Below are 22,952 nucleotides of genomic sequence, written 5' to 3'. Positions count from 1 at the left end.
CCAAAAACTTCAGGTATCTGCTGAAAAGTAGAAAAGGTCCTGATGATATATTTCCTTTGCAAACTTAGGGCTACTTATTTTATTTTATAGCACTTTATAAGATTATCATGAATTTAGCTCAATAAAAAACCTCTGGTTAGGATGGGCAGTATGGATGGACATAAGCACTCAATTTATTTCAAAAATCAGACTGAAACTTTAAAAGAATATTGGAATAAGTGCTAAAAGGATATGTTGGATAAATATCACCCCTTCTTCTATCTTAAAGATCTTTTTATTAGCCTGTCCTCTGAAGAAGGAGGCTAAATATACAAACTGCATGCAAACTTAACCACCCTTCAGTCATTCTGCCATATGTGATTGCAATGTTTTACTTAAATCAGAGACAGGCGAATTAATACCCTGACACGGTCGCCATGGTTACCAGCTCTTTAAGCTCCGAGGGACTCGATTCGCTTCAGCTCTTACAACACACTACAATCCAGCCAAATTCAGTTTGCAGCTGCACATCTGTTGTCGTCCAGTAACATTGAATAAAGCGCAGTAATGATTCCCCTGCTGTAATTTAGCTAAATTCGATTGACAAAAGTACCATCATGGTGCATAAGTCCCTATTATGATGTATAAGCTGGCATTTTTATGCACAGCTTGAGCATATCTGCACTTTATCTCTGGGGTAATGCTGAATTGTATCTCTGTGCCACAGAGCTCATGAACAGGATCTGGTAAAGAGGCATGAGAGGGATCTGGATGAGATAAAGGTTGTTCATCACAGAGAGGTGCAGATTATGCTGGCTGACTTCAACAAAGCTCAGGAGGTGCTCAAAGACAAGATCTCTGCTCTGCAAATCCTGTAAGTCGAAATAACTATTCATCCTGGTGGTAACTTATCTTTTCACAATTAGTTTGTTTTTATTTTGAAGCGTATTTTGTGACATTTGTTATATCCCTGTATTTTTTGTATCCCTTTGCCATCTCCTTTGTTTGCAGGTTGGAGGGCACAGAGGAGAAGCTGAGAAACAGAGAGAGTCGACCAGAAGATCTGCATCTCATAGCGGAGCTCAGAGAGATGGTCACTGAAAGAGAAGCTCTGGTCAAAAAACTGGTTGTGAGTAAATCCTGCTGCTCCAACTCAGTCTGGATTGCTCTGAATTTGCTTTGATAGTTTTTAGGTGTGGATGAATAACAAAAAAAGGACACTTTTGTTTAAATCTCTGAAGTGAGCAAAGTCTATTTTTTTTTTTTTTTGAAGAGTTTTAAAAAGAGACACAAATTTCCAGAGAGCTTACAAATTGAAAAACTAGTTTGCCAACGGAGAGACTGTATTTGGTGGGTATGGAGAAATTTATTGACATAATCTTTACTTAAGTGAAGTTGAACCATATTTCCTGGTAAGGAGCTATTTGCAGTGAAAGTGCATTCTTTGTTTCTCTGTCAAAATAAAGCTGTTATACATCCATTTAACATGTTTGGGGAAGGAAATTATCAAATCAATGTTGAATTCTTGAGCAGAGCTAAAACCCCACATTGTTATCCATATTTGGTAATGCCTCCCTCCTTTTGTCTCCTTAAAGCGATGTTTTCTATCCACTATTGGGATTTACTTTGTTTCATTAGGCCAATATTTATACATTTGGGTGTTTTGCTATAAAATGAAAAATTTTCAATTATTCATTAAAACATTTTGATTGAATTAAACATGCAGCCAAATCCACTTTATTATATAGCACATTTGATAAACAAATGTTTTCAAAGTGCTGCACTGTAATATAGACATATGTATTACAATGTAATAGATAATTAAAAAACACTGGAAAAAAAAAATAGGTAGGCACAAAAAAGTCAAAATGCACAAGTTAAAGCTGACCCTCTGACCTCCGGGTGCACCCTGGTGTTTACTGTAGATTAGAAAATAAAAAAATCAAATGTTAAAATCAATCCTAAAGCAAACAGGCAGCAGCCAATTGAGAGATGCTAAAATGGGAGTAAAGTGCTTATGCTTTTTTCCAGTTGCTTTGTTCCAGTTAAAAGATGCGTTGTGGTGTTCTGGATTAACTTCAAGCACGAAACTTTTTTGTAACGTATACCCACATAAAATGCATTGCGGTAGTCCAGATGGGTCAGAATGAAACCATGCATTAGTTGCTCCAACATATTAAAATACCAAAAAGGTTTCCCTTCAGCTTAAAAGGCGAAGGTGATAAAAGCTGGACTTAACAACTGCATCAACTCGAAATCTAACTGATAGACCATAATGACACCAAGGTTGGTGGCTGTAGAACAAAGATGTTGCATAAGGGGGCTCTCTTTTAGCAGGGATCCATGGGGCCAAATACCATCACTTCCATTTTATTCTCATTTAGATTAAAAAAATGATTAGGCAGCCATGCTTTGATTTCACTTAGGCAGTGCAGTAGACGTGTCAGTCGGGTTCTGCTATTTTTCTTCAGTTGCAGATAAATCTGGCAGTCATCAGCATAAAAATTTTAGTTTTTTTTTTCTTTTTATCTGGCTGCATGGGAGGATGTACAGTAAAGCGCAAACAAGACCAGCGCTAGAATTGAGCCCTGAGGGACCCAAAAATTAATATGTCAACAGATGAGGTGGACAGAGTAACATCTCCCAGACAAGTAGGATCTGAACCATTTCAGGGCACCCACATAGGTTCCTCGTCATGACTGAATCAAAGATATAATAAATGTTATTAAAATTTGCATAAAAAATCTGGAATAATAAGTCTCTATTTATTAAAAATGATAAAATAAAATGTAGGTACAGGCAGAAGAGCTTAGCAAATGGTTCTTTCAGTGGCCGTGCCAAAATCCCTCCTTGCAATCCTTTTAAGGGATTGCACTAATTGAAGTTCATAGGATGTATTTTCATTTTAACCTGTTTTTATAGGATGACAAGAAGTTCTACCAGCTGGAGTTGGTGAATAGAGAGACGGGCTTCAGCAAGGTCTTCAATTCCAGTGCTAACATTGGTGTCATCAACCCTCTTATCAAGGTGGGTGACCTCTATACCTTCCCTCATAGGATGTCAGCTAATTTCAGTAAATTCTCATCATAATTAGGAAAACTATGATAAAGCTCTTAACCATCAGCTACTGTTGCACGTAAGAACATGGAACCAAAGTATGAAATAAGTCTGCAGTGATATTGGACATTTTTTTAATAATAGAGTTTATGGTGGAAATATTAATGGTTCTTCACGTAGATTCGTTGTCAACTACGCTCAACATTTAAGGACATCATTCTTTTAACATCACATTTATAAACTCTTTATTAAGGTTGGTTGCATTGATATACTGAATTGTATCATGTAAAAAACATCTAAATCTACACACCACCTAAAAAGTGTAGGTTTTCTGTGATGCAATAAATTGAAATCATAATAAATAAATCCTAAAATGCTTCTTTTTACAAACCTGAGTTTTATCCTGTACAGTAGAAATTGGTTAAACTTAAATAATTACATGAATCCCATAGATTTTACTAAAACTATAAACCTTACATGTGTACTCAGCTTATATTTAGAGGGAAAAGCTTCAAACATCTTACAACTTATTGTAGTATGACTCATTAAGGGGAGGGGGAATAAAAACAATGCTAAATAAATCTTATTAAATCCAAACGATTATCTTAAAAAAGTGACTCTCTTCAAAGCTACATAATAATAAGATATACATAGATATTGTAATAGGCAGCACTTATAATTTAAATACAAACCTGGACATGTTAGTGTTTTTATCTTGCAAGTTTTAACCCATTTGACATCACTGATTTCTTCTTTTTTGGTCCTGTTTTTTCCTGCAATAAACCTTAAACAGTGTCAAAGTCTTAAGTTATTTTTTCATGAGAATTTAGTTCAGCATTCAGTTTGTTGGTTGCATGCATTTAATATTTGCCACATCTCTTAAAAAAAATCTAAACTTACTTTTTTAAGCTGCTTAATTGACAATAAGATGCAATGTTTGACCAAGCTAGAGACCAGCACGGCAAGGCGTCTTTGCAAAGTTCTTCTACATGCTGCTGAAGCCCATGATTCTTTCTTCAAACTCCATTCGTCTAGTGCTAAATGACACTAAACGAGCCATTTTCACGGCTGCAGCCCACAAAGTCATCTCTGCAGCTCAGTCAGCATCTTTCTCACAAGTGTGGCACCATTTAAAAGGAAATTGACAGGTTTTTCAATAGTTTTAGTTTTTTTCCCCCAAGAAACAATCTTAGGGAAAATATCAGTTGAATGTAAATTTCTGTGCTTTGTCTACTAAGATTATTTAGCAGCCCCTAAGGAACGCTTCCGTCATACACAACCAACGCTGTCACAGTGAATCTTAGCATAATTACCCTCCATTGATCTGCACAGAATAAGGAAAGCTAGAATAATAATCTACATTGATTATGCTTCTGAAATATATTGGAATTGATCTGCATAAAACTGGAGATAGCCTGAACATTATTCTCCTACGGTGTCAGAAAAGTGGAAGATTAATTTCTTGATTTGGTCTTCACTGGGAAGAACAAATTGATTTTGTTTTGCTTCAAATCCAGCAGCCTTTGCAACACATTCTCACATCAAGTCTGTCATGTGCTCCCATATCTGCTTACCAAGCTGCTCATCATACCTTTGTGTGTTTGCACACAGCTGTCATAGCCCATGCCATTCAGAAACATTAATGCCCTGATTCGGAGTTACAGCATCACCACCTCATCTTCTCATATTCTATCCTACTCACTCTGTGGGCTGTTTTTATTAGATGACATATGGATTCTCTTTTTTTTCAACTACACTCAGCAGCTTCATGTGGAGAATTAAGCTACGTTCCCACTGCAGGTCTTAATGTTCAAATCCTATTTATTTTAGGACTTAGGGTGTGTGTGTGTGTGTGTGTGTGTGTGTGTGTGGGTGGGTGTATCTTTTTCCAATTTCACCATCAAATTGAGTACCAGTTGTTGCACAATGAGGACATTTTGCCGGTCCTCACATGCTATTTTGCTAATGGTTAGGTTTAGGGCTAAGTTGTCAATTGGATTAGGGTGAGGTATGCATTAGTAATAGTTCAGTTTAGGGTTAGTTTTAGGGTTAGGGCAAAGAAAGGGTTGAAAATGACTGAAAATCAATGGAAGTCAATGGGAGTCAACCCATGGTCCTCACCACGACAGCAGAACAAGTATGTGTGAGCGTGTGTGTATGTGTGGTCGTTTGTATCATCTTTGAAATGTTGCCTACAGTTAGTTGCCAAAGTAGTTACCTACTTCGATGTTAACCTCTTGGCAGACATGGGCAATGTGGAGTCAACAAGTCATCTCCATGTCATGTATTTAATCTACCCAGCCAATTAACCAGGTGAGTCCAATCTGCACAGGCTGATTCACAGTGAAGATTGGACTCACCTGCTTCAGTGGCTGGGTAGAACAAATACATGACATGGAGATGACTTGTTGACTCCACATTGCCCAATTCTGCCTCTTGGCCTCCATGGGTAAAGTAAAACAGTAAGAGCACTGCCACACACAACAATAAACACAGAGAAATAGTTTAATGTTTTTAATATAAAACAGAAGCCATGTATTGTGTCAGTGTCATGATGGGTTCACTAAAGGAGACCCAGTTATGCAGAACACCACTGACGGACACAAGGATGAAAAGTTGAACAGTTTATTTAAGCACAAAACACACAGAATGTACTGATTCTGGTTCTGGTCTGGGTTCTGGTTCACCGGAGTCTGCGTGAGAGACAGCACAGTTAGTGGCTGCTGACAGGATTTGATTTCCACAGGTTTACTGCTTGTACCTTGAGGGTTCCTGAGGTTTACTTTGGGAGAGTGACTGTTGGTTCTGGAGAAGGGTTTGTCAGCAGAGTCCGTTTGCTGCTTCAGCGTCTCGCGTCTTAGCTTGAACAGACCTTGGCTTGATTTCCCAGCTCTAGTCCTGAGCTGCTTGGGGGTTCTCTGAGAGTCTTCAGGGTTTGGCTCAGAGGGTCGGCTCGGCAGGTTAGCTCTTCCTGAGCTTTCACAGAGGAGGCACAGGTTTCCTGGAAAACAGAGACAGTAGTTAGAATCCAGACTGGATTCAAAGTCATGGAGATACTCTGAGAATCAAGGCTTTAGCGCTGACCAACTGGAACAACACTGCGGCGTTGAGGCAAGGTCTGAAGACAGCTTATGTAGTGGATCCTCTGATGATCTTAACGAGCTGCAGCTGTGCAGGAGGCTCCCTCAGAGGATCCACGGCGGACTCTGCTGGAGAAAGATGGGATTCTCTCCAGCTCCCAACAGTACCCCCCCTCATTGGTTGATGGGCAGGAACGCTCGTATTCCTCGATGAGTGCCGGGTCGAGGATGTACGAGCCTGGGACCCACTGGCGATCCTCCGGTCCGTAGCCCTCCCAGTCGACGAGGTACTGCCATCCGCGACCTCGTCGACGGGAGTCTACGATGCGGCGCACCGTGAAGGCCGGATGGCCATCGACCTCCAGGGCGGGTGGTGGGGAGTCAGACGGAGGGCACAGAGGGCTCGAAGAGACGGGCTTGATCTGGGAAACGTGGAATGTAGGGTGGATTCGGAGGGACTGAGGTAACTGGAGACGAACAGCTGAGGGATTGATGACTCGAGAGATTCTATATGGTCCGATGAATCTCGGGGAGAGTTTTCGAGACATCCCCTTGAGGGGGATGTCACGAGTGGAGAGCCACACCTCCTGGCCCTCAGAGTACTCGGGGGCGGGACGTCTCTTGGCGTCGGCGAAGCGTTTTGCAGATGCAGATGACTGATTGAGTGTGGCGATGGTTTCCCTCCAAATCCTCTGGCAGCGACGGATGTGATGATTAACGGATAGCACCGATATCTCTCTCTCATCTGCAGGGAAAAGAGGTGGCTGATATCCGAGACTGACCTGGAATGGGGACTGTCCAGTGGATGCAGAACGGAGGGAATTGTGGGCATATTCAATCCACGGGAGGAATTGGCTCCAGTCCACGGGGTTACTTGAAGTGAGGCAACGGAGGGTGGATTCCAGCTGTTGGTTCATTCGCTCGGTCTGACCATTCGATTGGGGGTGGTAACCTGAGGTGAGAGAAGGTTTGCAGCCGAGCGCGGAGCAGAAAGCTTTCCATACCTGGGAGATGAATTGAGGGCCTCTGTCCGAGAGGATCTCCTGGGGGATGCCGTGAAGCCGGAAAACATGCTTAATGAGGAGTTGAGCGGTCTGGAAGGCTGTAGGAAGCTTTCTGAGGGGAACAAGGTGGCAGGACTTCGAAAAAACGATCAACTATGGTGAGTATAGTGGACATACCTCGGGAGATTGGGAGACCGGTGACAAAATCTATGACTATATGGGACCATGGACGCGAGGGAACAGGTAGAGGTTGAAGCAGGCCTGAAGGAGGTTGGTGTGAGGCTTTGTTGCGAGCGCATGTGGGGCAGGCCAACACATACTCCTTAACGTCCTTATGAAGAGAGGGCCACCAGAAGCGCCTGGAAATGAGAGCAACTGTCCTACTCACTCCAGGATGAGCGGTGAATTTGGCGGCATGCATCCACTGGATAAGACGGGACCTGACGGAAGATGGGACATATGTACGATTAGGCGGACCGGTACCTGGGTCTGGTTCAGTGGCTAGGGCAGAATTGATTAGATCCGTTATCTCCCAGTTGACCACTCCAATGGTGCATGATGCTGGGAGGACAGGTTCGGGAGTCTCAGGATGATCGACGGAGTAGAGACGAGAGAGAGAATCGGGCTTCACGTTCTTGGATCCGGGCCTGTATGAAATGATGAGATTGAAGCGAGAGAAGAATATTGACCACCTGGACTGGCGAGGATTTGCCTGTTTGGTTGACTGGATGTAAGCGAGGTTCTTGTGGTCTGTCCACACGAGAACCGGATGCTCAGCTCCCTCCAGCCAATGCCTCCATTCCTCCAATGCCAGCTTAATAGCCAAGAGTTCTCGGTCACCCACGTCATAGTTCTGTTCGGCTGGAGATAGCCTACGGGAGAAGAAAGCACACGGGTGAATCCTTTGATCTGAGTTGAGCCTTTGAGAGAGAACAGCTCCAACCCCGGAGTCTGAAGCATCCACCTCTAGGATGAACTGTTTAGTTGGATCTGGTTGAATAAGAACAGGTGCTCTGGAAAACAAGGATTTTAGTCTTTCAAAAGCTGTTTGAGCCTCGGGGGTCCACTGAAAAGATCGTTTGATGGAGGTTAGTGAGGTTAAAGGAAGGGCGGTCTGACTGTAATTCCTTATGAACCGGCGATAGAAGTTGGCGAAGCCTAAAAACCTCTGTAGCTGCTTTCGGTTTTCTGGAACTGGCCAGTCCAAGACAGCCTTTATTTTGTCCTCTGAAGGTTTTACCTGGCCGCCCTCGAGCACAAACCCCAAAAAGGTGACAGAAGGTTGATGGAACTCGCACTTCTCGGCTTTCACGAACAGTTTGTTTTCCAGTAGTCTCTGTAAGACAAGACGAACATGTCTTTTGTGTTCCTGGAGGTCCTTGGAATAAATGAGAATGTCATCTATGTACACAAAAACAAATACATTGAGGAAATCTCTGAGAACATCGTTAACCAAAGCCTGAAAGCAGGCAGGAGCGTTTGTTAAACCGAAGGGCATCACCAGATATTCGAATTGACCCAAGGGTGTCTTAAAAGCAGTTTTCCATTCATCGCCCTCACGTATCCTAAGGAGATGGTAGGCGTTTCTTAAATCCAGCTTGGAAAACACTGTTGCACCCTGTACAGGTTCAAAAGCAGAGGCGAGAAGAGGCAGTGGGTACTTATTTTTAACTGTGATCTGATTCAAACCTCGATAATCAATACAAGGTCTCAGGGAACCATCCTTCTTGCCCACGAAGAAGAAACCAGCGCCCAATGGAGAGGATGACGGGCGAATTATTCCAACAGCTAATGATTCGTTGATGTATTTTTCCATTGTTTCTCTTTCGCGCTTGGAAATGTTATACAATCTGCTGCTAGGAAGGGGTGCACCAGGTAAAAGTTCAATAGCGCAATCGTATGGTCTGTGTGGAGGTAGGGACGTCGCACTGACCTTACTGAAGACAGGGGCTAGGTCATGGTACTCTGAGGGAACTGAAGAAAGGTCAGGAGAGTCCATCTCCCCCCCACCACTAGGAGGCCCCACCATAGGGGCAGCAGAACGAAGGCAGGTTTCGTGGCAAGTAGTGGACCATGATTCCAGAAGACGTTCAGTCCAATTAATATGAGGGTTATGCTTCTCTAACCACTCGAACCCGAGGACCAGCGGGGAACATGCAGAGGGAAAAACAAAGAAAGTTATTGTCTCTCGGTGGTTACCTGACAGAAGTAGCTCGAGGGGCTGAGTTTGGTGGGTAACACGGTGGAGTCTTTTTCCGTCTATGGCGGACACACTGAGAGGCTGAGAGAGAGGAACGGTTTTGATCTGGAGTTGCTGGACGAGGTTAGAGTCGATTAGATTACGCTCACAGCCTGAGTCGATGAAGGCGGAGAAAGATAGACTTTGGTTATCACAGAAGAGGGTGGCAGGCAGCAACAGACGAGGAGATTTTATTGAATTTATTTGGCCCGCCAGACTCCTCAGATCCTCTGGCGGGCCCCGGCTTTTGATTTTGCCGGGCAGGAGGCGATGAAGTGTCCACTCTCGCCACAGTAGATACATAGCTTACTTAGGAAACGCCTCTGTCTCTCCTCTGGAGTGAGCCTAGTATGTCCCACCTGCATTGGTTCATAATCCCTTTCCCCCGAATGAGAGGCTTGAACAGGCAATGGTAGAGACTGGGGCTTAGACCTCTGAGTGGGCATCTGCTCTGTAGAGGGAGAACACACAGTCACGTTAAGAGAGGCAGGAGAGAAATTACTCTGCTTCTTAGAACTGTTTCTGGCTCGAATCCTATTATCTAGTCTAATGGAGAGGCGAATTAAATCCTCGAGGGAAGCAGGCTCGTCGAGGGTTGCTAGTTCATCTTTAATCTGTTCATTTAAGGCCATGAAGAAGGCTCCCTTCAAGGCGCTTTGGTTCCATCCGGAAGCTGCCGCCTTAACCCGGAAGTTTATTGAAAAATCGGCCACCGATGAATTTCCTTGTTTAAGGCTGAAAAGAGCTCTGGAGTCAATAGTTTGGTCAGTTTCCTGGTTGAAAACCTGGGCAAATTCAGCAAGTCAGAAAAACTGCAATTTAGGCTGTCGTCAGTAGCAAATCTTGCCTGAGCCCATTCCAAGGCTCTCCCTGTTAACTGAGAAAGAATGAACGTTATCTTCTTGTGATCTGTGGAAAAGCTACCAGGAGAGTTCTGAAAAATTAGCCGACACTGGAATAAAAATCCTTTGCAATCTTTCATGTTACCGGAGAATTTCTCTGGAAGACTAGGGCGGAACTCTGATGACGTCACAGGTTGTGACCTCGGGGGAGGGACTGGACCCGGAAATGGTTGCTGAACAGATGCAGCATTAGCGCTATTCAGGAAGTTAGCACAACTCTGTATCATTTGGTTATGAGTTCCAACTAGATGGTATAACTCACGGAGCGTTTGGGTTTGTCCTTGTAGTTGCGCATCCTGTTCCTCCAAACGGCGGGTGAGGTGATCTGCTGGGCCTTGAGTTTGGCCGCAGTGTTCTGTCATGATGGGTTCACTAAAGGAGACCCAGTTATGCAGAACACCACTGACGGACACAAGGATGAAAAGTTGAACAGTTTATTTAAGCACAAAACACACAGAATGTACTGATTCTGGTTCTGGTCTGGGTTCTGGTTCACCGGAGTCTGCGTGAGAGACAGCACAGTTAGTGGCTGCTGACAGGATTGGATTTCCACAGGTTTACTGCTTGTACCTTGAGGGTTCCTGAGGTTTACTTTGGGAGAGTGACTGTTGGTTCTGGAGAAGGGTTTGTCAGCAGAGTCCGTTTGCTGCTTCAGCGTCTTGCGTCTTAGCTTGAACAGACCTTGGCTTGATTTCCCAGCTCTAGTCCTGAGCTGCTTGGGGGTTCTCTGAGAGTCTTCAGGGTTTGGCTCAGAGGGTCGGCTCGGCAGGTTAGCTCTTCCTGAGCTTTCACAGAGGAGGCACAGGTTTCCTGGAAAACAGAGACAGTAGTTAGAATCCAGACTGGATTCAAAGTCATGGAGATACTCTGAGAATCAAGGCTTTAGCGCTGACCAACTGGAACAACACTGCGGCGTTGAGGCAAGGTCTGAAGACAGCTTATGTAGTGGATCCTCTGATGATCTTAACGAGCTGCAGCTGTGCAGGAGGCTCCCTCAGAGGATCCACGGCGGACTCTGCTGGAGAAAGATGGGATTCTCTCCAGCTCCCAACAGTCAGAGCATGCTGTGTGGGAAAACACACAAATAAAAGGAGAGTGACACTCTGTTTTAGGGTAATCTGATATTTCAGAGGAGCAGCCTTTTGGGATGCAGAGGCAAGGCCAGCAATGGTGGGGCAGGGTTGTTATCAACTTTACTAAGACCAAGTTTGTTCTCAACTTTATCATGTCTGCCTCTTTAAATTGTACATCTCAGCACCTCTTCTCACATCTCCATAACCAACAGACTTGCAACTTGCAGTCCACAGTGTATTGGACAGTTCATCACATGCTTGCCAACACTGGCATGTAATTTTTGAAAGGGCACATATTCAGCTTTAACTCACTACTGTAGAGGGCACTTTAGCACTTGTTTTGGCTCCTGTGAGAGCAAATTAGCATGGACTTTGGTTCCCAAGGAGACAGTTTTGGCTCCAAAGGGGACTTTAGCATTTTATGCTCCCGAGAGGATAGTTAAGCACAGTTTGCCTCCCAAGCGGACAGTTTCGCACACATTTTGGCTCCCAAGGGGGAAATTTAGCAATCATTTTGGCTCCCAAGGGGGCACTTTAGAGCACGTTTTAGACCCCTGAGAGGGTAGTTTAGCGCATATTTTTGATCCCAAGGGGGCATTTTGGCAAACAATTTGGCTCCTGAGAGGCCAGTTTGTCATGCACTTTGGCTCCCTAGAGGAGACTTGAGCACAAGTTTTGGCTTCCAAAGGTTTATTAAACACTTGCTTTAGCTCCCATGGAGGCAGTTTAGCATACATTGTGGATCCCGAGAGGGCACTTTAACATGTGCTTTGATTCCCAATGAGGCAGTTTAGCATCCATTTTGGCTTTTAAGGAAGCACTTTTTTATTGACTTTTGCTTCCAAGAGGGCACTTTATCACCCGATTTGACTCCCAAAAGGGGCACTTTTGCATGTGCTTTGATTCGAAGGAAGGCAGTTTAACATGTTTTGGCTTCCGAGAGAGCAGTTTAGCATGTGTTTTGGCTCCTTAGGGGGCACTTTGTGTGCGTCTTGGCTCCCCAGAGGGTACTTTAGCAGACATTTTGGCTTCCAAGAGGGTTCTTTAGCATGTGCTTTGATTCCAAGGAGGCAGTTTAGCACGCATTTCTGTCCCCAAGGAGGCACACCTTTTATCTAATAGATTGTTTACTAGATTGCAGACTTGCATGAGCTGCACCTCTGCTATGAATTTCATTTAAATCCGTACTCAGCTTTTCAAATAACCCTGCTAACAAACTACTAATCTAACCAAAAAACTTAATCAAACACAGAACCTCTAAAAGGCTCTATGTAGGTTGTTGAGGCTCTGCCATCACCATGTTCCACCTTAGAATTAGATGTTCTGGGTAACATTTAAAAAAAAAACAAATCTGCCTCCTAAATTCTACTTTTTGTTTTTCTGTCATACTAAATATCTAAAGCCTTGTTCTTCCTCACACATAAACATGTCTTTGTAAATGAAATCGGTTCTTGCATAAGGACTTCTATTTTTTAATGCTAATGCATCAAAAAGTTATTTCTTATTTAAACATTTGAGCAGCTTTAAGTTATGGATATACATTATATCCTGGTAGCAGCTGTTTGTATCATTTAAAAAAATGTTAAACTCTCGGAGGTGTTTTTAATTCCTTTTTGCTAGGATTTGATGAAGGGTCTGAATTTTTCTTTAAGGAAAACAACCTTCTCCAGTTGTACTATTACAATTCAGCCTACTGATTCATACTACTAACTTATAAATGTTGTGCTCATCACAGATGGCAGAAGGTTAAAATCCCATGCTGCCTCTTCTCATTACACAAAGCTAATGAGCAGATAAGATAATGGATTACATTTTATGATAAGTGGAGCTGAAACAGTACAGATGTTGGAGGGGTTTGTACTAAAGTAAAAGCAGTGAAGAGGCAGCAACATTTGTCTTTTAACTAACTTTACTTACTAAGATTCAGAGCATCCATCCATCCAACATGGACTGAAAATATTTCTGCAAACATCTGGAAATTCCAGCTTTTGACATTACAGGATGTTGACATGAACAATTAGGAGACATTTTAAGTTGCACTGAGATCTGTCCCTAAATAAAGTCACTAAATATATTTTCAATATCTCAGACCAGGAAACATCCTTTTAATTCTGATCTTTTAAAGTATGATAATAATGGATCAATATATAAGTCGATTGTGTTTTGTTTCGAAGTTGATAATATTTTCTTCTGTTCTTATTTAACAGAAATATTCTTTTAAGATTCCTGTTTTTGTCTCCTTGTTCAATTGTGGATGTCTATGTCCTCATGTTGATTTTTCATAAAGATGCAGAAGAATTAGATCAGAGTTAAGTAAGCAAACACATCGTTTTCTCACCCATGAATGTTAGATTATTTTTGTGGAACGACAAAGAACCAGAGCTGGGAGTTTGCCTGATGCTTTAGAAAGCATTGGCAAAAAAGGGAAATATCCCATCTTTACCCATTTATTAAGAAGATGGAACTGAGTTCAGAATGGAGGTTTCTGTTTGAACCAGAAATGTTTTAGCTGTTAAATCCATTCAAATCATCCTTAAACGGAAATCAGCTAGAGATAGCCAGCATTCATGTCTTGCCTTTCTGTGTGTCTGTAGTCAAAAACAGGCAGCCAATCAGATCAGCGCCTCACCAGCTTTCCTAGCCATTCAGCTCTCCGATTCGTCAGCCCTCCCACCATGAGCCACGAAGGCCAGGAAGAGGGCAGTCGGGAGGCGGAGGAGGTAGGACCTGGAGGCCGCTTTGCGCTTCCTCACTCCCTCCTCCAGAGGTCCCTCCCAAGACCTAAGAAAGCCCTGTCACTGTTCAGCCCTCTTCCCCCTCCTTCTTCTTCTCTTCCTCTACCTCAGCATCCTCCTCTTCCTCATCATCCCCCACACCATCCCATGCCAAGCCTTGCTCCTCCTCATGCTCCTCAGGATCCTCTCGCGCAGCATCAGGGCCTTCAGCGCTGTGGGAGGTGAGAAACGATGTGAGTCCCCGCCGCCGCTGCAACAGTTCACTTTGATTTCACTGCAAACAGATGATGTGTTCACGTCTGCCGCCCGCTTGTCTGCATCACTTAAACCAATTTAGTTTGGATCTTCCTTCAATCCCCAAGCACTCCCTCTGCCCTGATATTTGCAGCACAGGGGTTGTTGTATTCACCACACAGTGTTATATTTTTCACTTTTTTCCCCATTTAATTGTATTTTTAATGGATTTTATTAGATCAAGAAGAGCAGTGATGTCAAACATCATCCATCCATCTATTCGTCCAACATTTGATAAATTGGGAACAACTGTGTTGGCTTTTTACAACAAAATCATAATAAAATACTTCAGATTTTGTGTTTTTAACAAAAAAAAAGCAATCTTCATGCACTGAATTTTCAACGCCAGTTACATCCTTCAAGCCATAGCTTTCTGTTTTCTCATTACTCGGCATGCTTGTCAAGTTTTAAAACAAAGTTTTAGTGAAATGTAGTCCTTTGTGATCACACCGAGCGTTAAAGAGTGTGGCGAAACTTAATACGAGCCAGGCGGGATTTTAAATGGGAATTTTTAATTTCTGCCTGGAGCCATCACAGAGTCTGGCTCTGATCGAGTCATTTCACACAACGCTGCAGCCTTTGCAGCCTGACTCCATTAGATCAGGGTCAATACACAAAAATAATGAATGCATAATCCCTTTTTGTGATCCACCTTGTTTTAACATCCCATTATTCACCCCCGCGCAAAAAAAACACCATCCATTTCACCGTCACACACAGTTTTACCTCACATCCTCACTTTCATCTCCATCTGCTGCTGGTTGCAAATAAATAAAAGACAAGATAGGTGGAAAACTCAAAACTTTGCAAGTTCAGTTGGGTCTCAGTGGGATCTGATAGGGAGAAAACTGCACTGCGGCAACTTAGGAGGGGAAAAGTTTAAAGAAAGAAAGAAAAGCAGTTGCTGTCTCCATCTTCAGTGGACGCAAAGCAAGCAGATGCTTAGAAGCATGATTAGAAATGACTGGAAGGTTTACCACCCGGGGGGGAATAAACTACAGCTGGATCAAAGAGTCTGTTTAAAACCTGAGGATCTATTCAAGAACATTGATCTGCATTATTTTGGATCCTTATTACTGATCTCAAGCTCTCCGCGGATCTCCTTTTATGATTAATGTCACTGGTTCCTCTGCAATCACAACACACATGCCAAAAACGGTTGTTTTATGCATCTGTTATTTTCCTCATCTTCATTTTAAGAACTGTTTTTCCTCTTTATTTCCTTCAGCCTTCCTGAAGCCAGCGCTCCAGCACCATCAAGGGGGATTGAGGTAGAAAAACGCAAAGAGTATATTCCAAAAGAGGAAGACTTGTTCTCTCTGTACTTCTCTTTCTGACTGGCAAAAAAAATAAAAATACCCCAGTTCTGTCAAAAAAATGGGCAAATGTATTGGGACAGAGAGCTAGAGTTTGATATTGATCAACTACTATTTGAGTCATTTGATGGATTGAGATATCAGGCATGCAGTCATCATCGCAGCATTTCATGCCTCCAGCTTGACTTCTTCTTCCGTAGGGCTTCCATGCTGAGCCTGAAGAAGAGAGACTAACCAGTGCTTCCTGTTTGTTAAGATTTCATAACTGCCTGAGGAGAGATGATCCAAAACATTTCAAAAAGAGGTATCTCCTAGGTTACAGTGGAAAACAGATGTTTACATGCACTTTATATAAGGACTCTTTTTTTTCTTTCTTTCTTTTTAAAACAACTTTAGCTTTTTTAAATAATTCAGATTCATTCCAGAAATACTTGTTTCATTTTCTACAAATTTAGAGATTTTCCTTCCTTTCCTTAATATTTGGTCAAAGCTTTTCAACTGCTGATTGGGTCAAATCTTTTGGAATTTTTGCCACAATCTTTTCACAATTGTGTTGAATGTTCTGTCCTATTTCTACAGATCACTAAAGATGTTTGTAAGTCAACTTGCTAATATACACATGGCTAAAGTCTCAGAGCATTAGTTTTGCAGTCCCTGGGCCATTATTTTTTTTTTTATCTAATTTTGTGGTATTTTTATAGTTATGAGGCATTTGGAAAACCAATGTTGTACCCAAACTTGGCTGCTGTTTTAAATTTTGGTTCCCGTTTCCACTTAATGATCCTTTTTCAGTAACCTCTCTATTATGAAATTTACGCTGCTTCCTTTTGCGGCAAAACTTCCCAAAAAACTGCTGGAACCCCCATAAGTTGCATTTTCATGTGTGCAACAGTATGTGGGTATTCTGCTAATTCTGAAAATGCATATTTTCACAATTGTGGTATTTCCGTTGAATAAAAAAATTACAATTTCAGATGAATAACTTGTTCACGCCATAAATTTGAAATCAAGTTTAGTGCCAAGTAGGTTTGCACTTCAAAGAAATTTTAACTATAGCTATATACGATATAAAGCATACAGTATGTAATGTGAAGCTATATACTATATACACAGTAGACTGTGTATTAATGTAATGCAGGAGATCTGGAGATGCTATGTTGTAGCTTGTAGGTCCTGAACACGGGAGGGAGCAAGGCAGTGTCAGTGTCATGGGGGCTCTGGGCCTTGTTCATAGGGCTGGTAGCGGATGGGAAGAAACTGTTCTTGTGGCGTGAGGTTTTGGTCCTGATAGACTCCTGCCAGAGGGAAGTGACTGAAATAGTTGGGGGTTTGGGTGCAAGGGATCAGACATAATCTTCCCTCTATGCCTCAGAGTCCTGGAGGTGTACAGATCCTGGAGAGATGGAATATTGTGTCGGAATTCCTCAGCTGGTCATCCAAAATAAAATTTTCCCCTTATTATCTAACTGCACTTGTTATGTTACATGTTTAAACAAATTACTTTCAAAATGATAGTGGGTTTGATAAAGTTATAACCGTTCTAAGGGTCTAAGGGAATGGTAGGTCATTCAAAACGTAGCAGCACTAGCATGTTCCTTTACAACAGAGGTGGGCAATTTCACTTCCTAACGGCTGGTATCCTGCAACATTTAGCTGTGCCTTTAGTTCATCACACCTGAATCAAGTAAATAGATGATGGAGGAGGTAATTCAGCCATTCGATTCAGATGTGTTGAACCAAAGATGGATCTAAAAGTTGCAGGATACCAGCCCTCAGGAACTGAAATTGGACACTCCTGCTTTACAAGCTCAAACATTTAATCTATAAACTGATCAATATTGCTAGTCACTGAACTACTATCTAGGTTTATTACCAGTTTTAGTTGTGAATCACAGATTGGTTATTGATTAAGTTAAAACTTTTATAATCTCTGGAAACGATTAAATAGGCTCGATACCATATTGTGAGATAGATTCCCAGACCATGATGGCTACGCCACCATACATCTCATTATTTGGAGGTCATCCAGGAAAATGTCTGCAACTCCTACTCCATAAAAAATAAATCTTGTCTTCAAGGGCATACATTTAGGCTACTCAATGTGTTTTGAACAATTTTAATGTCTTTGGGGTCTTATAATTTTAACTGTGGCGACTTCTTAACTTTACTTTAGCCTTTCCTCACAGGTAACTGTAGGGTGTCTTTACTTTCTGCTCTTCTTTATATAATTTCCTATTCTTCTGGTTAATGTCTGGAGCAACTTATTTTACTCATTTGTGACCTTCAATGTTAAAAGGTTTTAAGTATATTTCACAGAACAAACGGTGCCACTGTTTATTTAAACCTACACAGAATCAGCTACTTTCATGCTATGATTGATCTGCTGCTTTTCATTTACTTTATTGCTCCTTTTAGTAATTATTCTGCTACGTGGAGGTATCATTTATACCAAAATGTTTGAATATGTTTTGTCACATGATTTTGAATTCTGCTCATGTGTTACTGTTGCCAATTATCTTGGTTCTGGTTGTGCTTTTTGGCCTCTGCAGTTAAAAACGCACCAGCATGAACAAGGAAATCAAAGCCCAACTTTAGCTTCCTGTCCCAGTACTTTGTCTTTGTACATAAAGTACGTGTATGAAATTAATTTCTTTTAAATGTCCAAGCTACTGGAGGGGCGGGGGTTTGGTTTAGTTTGTGGCGCCACAACAGTCTCAGGAGGAGAAACACACAGATCGGCTAAACTAACCCCCCCCCAGTGCTTTTATTCTCACACTATTTATTAAAAGAAACAAAGCTACTGTTTTTCCTGTGGTCTGCTTGATACAACTCAGGAGCACAGAGATAAAGATGAAGAGTTTCGCCGGTTTGACCCGATTGATTTTGTTTTTTTAATATTTAATGCCAAGGAGAGTTTAGTCTAAGTTTAATTACAGATTCAATGTTGGTGTCAGGGCCTGAACTCCTCTGCTTGGGTCTCTGGCTGTGAGGGCAGACCACAGAGCATGTGAAAACAGAAACGCTCATGCTGCTCTCATTCACTTCAGATATCACATCTTTACAGTGTACTGTCCAGTTTTTTATTTTTAAAACAAAAGTTTACATATTTATCATCCTGATAACATTCGGGTATCTCAAGTTTGTTTTCCAAGCTGCATGCTCATCTTCAACCTCATTGGTTTGTTCTCGGAAACTCAGTTTAAGAGACCGAAACATTAACAGTTTATTTCAATCCAGTGAGCACTCGTCTTCCTTTACAGAAGAAGGGAAGACTGCAGGCTTTCAGGAAGTGTTTGAACTCTTACAGCTTAAGCAAGGCTTTGCAAACAGCAGAATATAATACAATAAAAATTTTGGCCTAATTTCTTTTCTTTGTTTGAAACCACTATCAGACTGAAGAAAGACAGTTACATGAGAAAATCCTTACATCTTTCACTGGGAAAACATTTAGTTCACATTTTGTTATTCGACACCCTAAAGGTATGTTCACATCACTGGAACCGGTTTGACATCCATGATGTAGAGGCTGGATCTGGAGTGAAAGTGAGCGAGGCGAGGGTGGCGACTTTTTGGAGGGAAATGGGACAATTTTGGCAAATGTAGCTAAATTTAATCACCTTCATCCTTGTGTGTGAATTAAGTGCAACAGCAGTTGAAAAATCTGAACTTAAGTTTAGATTTGCATCACAAAATCCAGTCAGGGACTAGATTAGCTTTTTTTTTTAATTAAAAATGGAAGATGGGGAAAATAATGTTTACAAAAAAATTAAGTGGAAATACTCTCAAGAGAGTTGATCTACAGCTGCACTTCTCCGCTCTAGTGTGCTGATTCCCCAGGCGGATCCTCTGATCTCCTGCTGTGGTTCCTTTATTCCAGAGGCTCCCATGGCTGGCAGCATGGTCCCAATTCTGCTTTTTTTTTTTCTTTGCCGGTGTTCTCGTACTGATTTCCCTAAATCTCTGTTGTAGGATTGATTCATCTCCCAATGTAGGACTGGGTCATAGATAGGCAGAAGTACCGCTGAAGGCTGTAGTCTGGGGGTAGGTGCTGGTTCCTTTTTTGGGGAATCTGGTGAACCTAGGAACGCCAAAAGCTATATTTGGCTTTATAAAGTAAAAAAACAAACAAAAAAAAAAACACTGCCAGTCGCTTTGTAAATCCAGGTCTGCCATACTCCATGAACTAAGAGTCTTCGCCTGATGAGCCAATTCACCTGCTGGGTGAAATGCTTTGGCTGGCCAGGTTTCACGTTCGGTGTGAACACACCTTTTATTAATGTTTGTGTGTCTTTTTTGGCTTATCTTCTTGACACACCAACTTATGACTCTGTTTTCCCATAGAAAAAAAACCCAAATAAAACCTCAGATTAAAAAAAAGTGCTACAGTCAGTAGAGGAGCCACAGGCCCACAGCATCACTAACCCTCCTCTGTTAGCATCAAGTGCCTCGCCATAAGCTTCATGTTGCACATTTGCTGCTAGAGGCTCCATCTTCTGACCTAAACACAACAGCAGAAACAAAGTCTTCCAGATAAAGATTTTGTTTCCTGAATGCATCCCCAAAAGCAACTGCCGCTCTGGAGTTACTACTGAATTGAAGAAATTATTTTACCATCATTCTCACTCAGTAGTAAATTTGTTTATAGTTGCTCTGAATGTAACTATGGGCAAATTTAGGAATGGTAGTTATTTTCTTAATTTTTCTCACTGCAAAAATGATCTCAAAATGAGTAAAAATGTCTTAAATTAAGGGTATTTACCCTTAATTTGAGCAGGTAAAACAGATGATTTGCCAATGGAATTAGTATTTTTACTTAGAAATAAGGTATCTAGATATTATGCATTTGAAATAAGACAATGCAATTTTTTTTTTTTTTTTTTTTAAGTGTAAATTGTGTTGTTCCATTGGCAAAGTGTTTCACTTAAATCCTTAATTCAAGAAAAAATGCCTTATGACTTATTTAGATTTAATTTTTTTGCAGTGCAAAAAAGGTAGACAGAATAACTGGCTTTCCAGCCTCACTGGAATGATGTGTTCTCTCGTTTCCCCTTTTGAAGAGTTGCTTAGTTGCAACATTTACAACCCAGAGAAACAAATCTTCAGCTTTCCCCTCTCATAATTGCAGCTTCTTGATTTTCTTTTTTTCAAAGAGTACTTTTAGGCGATTATTGTCTTTATTTTTCTTTTTTTTTCTTTCTTTTTTATAGGCAGACAGGTAGGGGAAGACATGCAGTAAAGATCACCATGGGTCGTGTGCATAACTTCTGCAACATCCACGTCCAGCTTATGGATTTTCTAACCTTTTTTTTTAAGGTTTTTACACATTTCACTGTTGGTGTCAATATATGCAGACGTGATATTTATCTATTTGGTCTAAAATTTGAGTTCAACACTTCCTGAAAGAAGTTACATATTATAAAAGAGCTAAAATTATTTAATTGTAAATACTTTTCTGTAAAAAGGAAGAAGCAAAGGCGAGTTGAGGGGACCTTTATGGGATTAAGGTCCAGATACTCTGAACCACAGCTGGTTCATTGCTCCATGCACACTGTGAAGTTTAAATTAATTTAATAACTATATGAAATATGGGCATTTTATTTTAGATATCTGCTCTTAACAGTGCAGAAGACTTTAATTTTATAGCTTGATATATTTATCTCACAATCACATTCAGTTCTTGTTTGTAATGTTTCTTTTTAAGAGTTGAAACCTGCAATGTTTATAATGCACTGGTATATTTGACGTTTTAAAAAACAAGCTTTATTTTATTTTTTTAACTCCTGTTTTTTATGGTTTCAATTGTTGAACATTGACAGAAATGACACCAATTCAATTATTTAACTGAACTAAAAGTGGTTTGAAATTAAATGTAAAACTCATAATTACATATCTGTCATGCCCGTTTTTGAAGTAAACACATTACAGTTATAACAATATTTATATTTATATCACTTCTGTTGTATGTTATGGAACAATAAAATTCTGATTGTGAGAAAAAAAACAGTTTGTGCTTTTTTTTAGTCAAGATTTTGCAGATTTTTTATTAATTTGATATTTAAAAAAATCCTAAAATTGAACAATAAGCCATTATAATGAAGTGGTGCCTTTGAAAACATTGTGCAACATGACCTTCACATGAAATAAAAATAATGTTTTTGTGGAAAATATGTAGAAAACAAAATTGAAAGATCAATGCTAATATATTTATTTTTGTAAAGGTTGTGATTGGTTGAAAAATGCACATTCTTTAGTTTTCTCTTCGATAAAATATATTTAAAAAATGACTTTTTAAAAGTCTTTTTTAACATTTATAATCTTCCAAAGTACTTATTTCCTACTGGGTTGCGCCAATCATCTTTCTCATTAGTTAATACTTTAGCCTGTCCAAATATTTAGTTTCCTTTCTTGCTCCCAGGTCGTCTCTAATGATTTCTTCTCATCCATTCATCCTCTGTGGGGCGAGAGGTGCGGTGCAGGTTTGCATCCATCAAAGGAAAACATGGAGCCAAGCAGAACAAATGGCCATGCACACATTTCCAATGAAGGGGTTAGACCTAATGGTCATTGTAGGAGCCAAACATTTTTTTGTTAACTACATTTTTATTTTTTTGTGGATAATCTAGTTTATTTGTAGTTTATTTATTCTACTTTATTGTTTGGTGTCTGTTTCCAAATTATATTTTTTGGTTATTTAGTTATGTGTCTTTGTTTCTGGTAAGTTATGATCAATTTGACTGAATTAAGTTTCTAAATAGGCTGTCAATAGTAGGACCAGCATGTATCTGATTGAAGAAGGGGAGTAAACGGGGGGAACCAAACCTGGGATTCAAACCTAAGACCTGCTTGCTTCGAGGCACTCTTCTAATCCGGAGGTTTTAATGACATTTGATAAACACTGATTTTGCATATTATGAAATTTCTGTGTTGTCCCACTAATGTGGGTCTAATATATATATATTTTTTTTTTTCTGTTGGAGGAACTTGATGTTTTATTACAGATGTCCTGAGATTTTACTCCCTTGGTATAGAGACGTCACACAGATTCCTGCCTCCACCTTTATGCCTAAAATATGAGGTACTCCACATGAGGTATTCCATAGAGCAGGTACCATCGCTTCTAGCTGAAACTCAAGTAAAAAAAACATACAACTCAAATTCTAAATCAGTGTTTATTCAGTTTTTGAAAGTTTGGAAATCAGAGTTGTCTTACAAACATTGAAGTAGGGACATTAAAACATTTTGTCGTTCTTTAGGAAAGTCATGTTGGTATGAA

At 40.8% G+C, this 22,952-nt stretch overlaps 1 protein-coding gene across 6 annotated transcripts in view; it reads left to right on the top strand.

Moving 5' to 3' along the window:
* Nucleotides 1-15,719, top strand: part of LOC119792311 (protein FAM184A-like) — a 70,548-nt gene extending 54,829 nt beyond the window's left edge. For 2 of the 6 annotated variants that reach the window (XM_038298901.1, XM_038298898.1), the window contains 5 exons: nucleotides 707-853; nucleotides 991-1,108; nucleotides 2,902-3,006; nucleotides 13,929-14,290; nucleotides 15,592-15,719. In XM_038298901.1, coding sequence (XP_038154829.1) covers nucleotides 707-853; nucleotides 991-1,108; nucleotides 2,902-3,006; nucleotides 13,929-14,290; nucleotides 15,592-15,700 — 841 coding nt within the window. In that variant the 3' untranslated portion in view covers nucleotides 15,701-15,719. Of the gene's footprint in view, nucleotides 1-706; nucleotides 854-990; nucleotides 1,109-2,901; nucleotides 3,007-13,928; nucleotides 14,303-15,591 lie in introns of all 6 variants that reach the window. The other 4 variants (XM_038298900.1, XM_038298903.1, XM_038298899.1 and 1 more) reach the window with 4 other exon arrangements.
* Nucleotides 15,720-22,952: the final 7,233 nt, after the last annotated feature.

This window comes from Cyprinodon tularosa, unplaced genomic scaffold, assembly GCF_016077235.1.
Source record: "Cyprinodon tularosa strain WSP-4 unplaced genomic scaffold, ASM1607723v1 ctg417, whole genome shotgun sequence".
NCBI classification, from domain to species: domain Eukaryota; kingdom Metazoa; phylum Chordata; class Actinopteri; order Cyprinodontiformes; family Cyprinodontidae; genus Cyprinodon; species Cyprinodon tularosa.
This window is presented reverse-complemented; position numbering and strand designations above follow the sequence as displayed.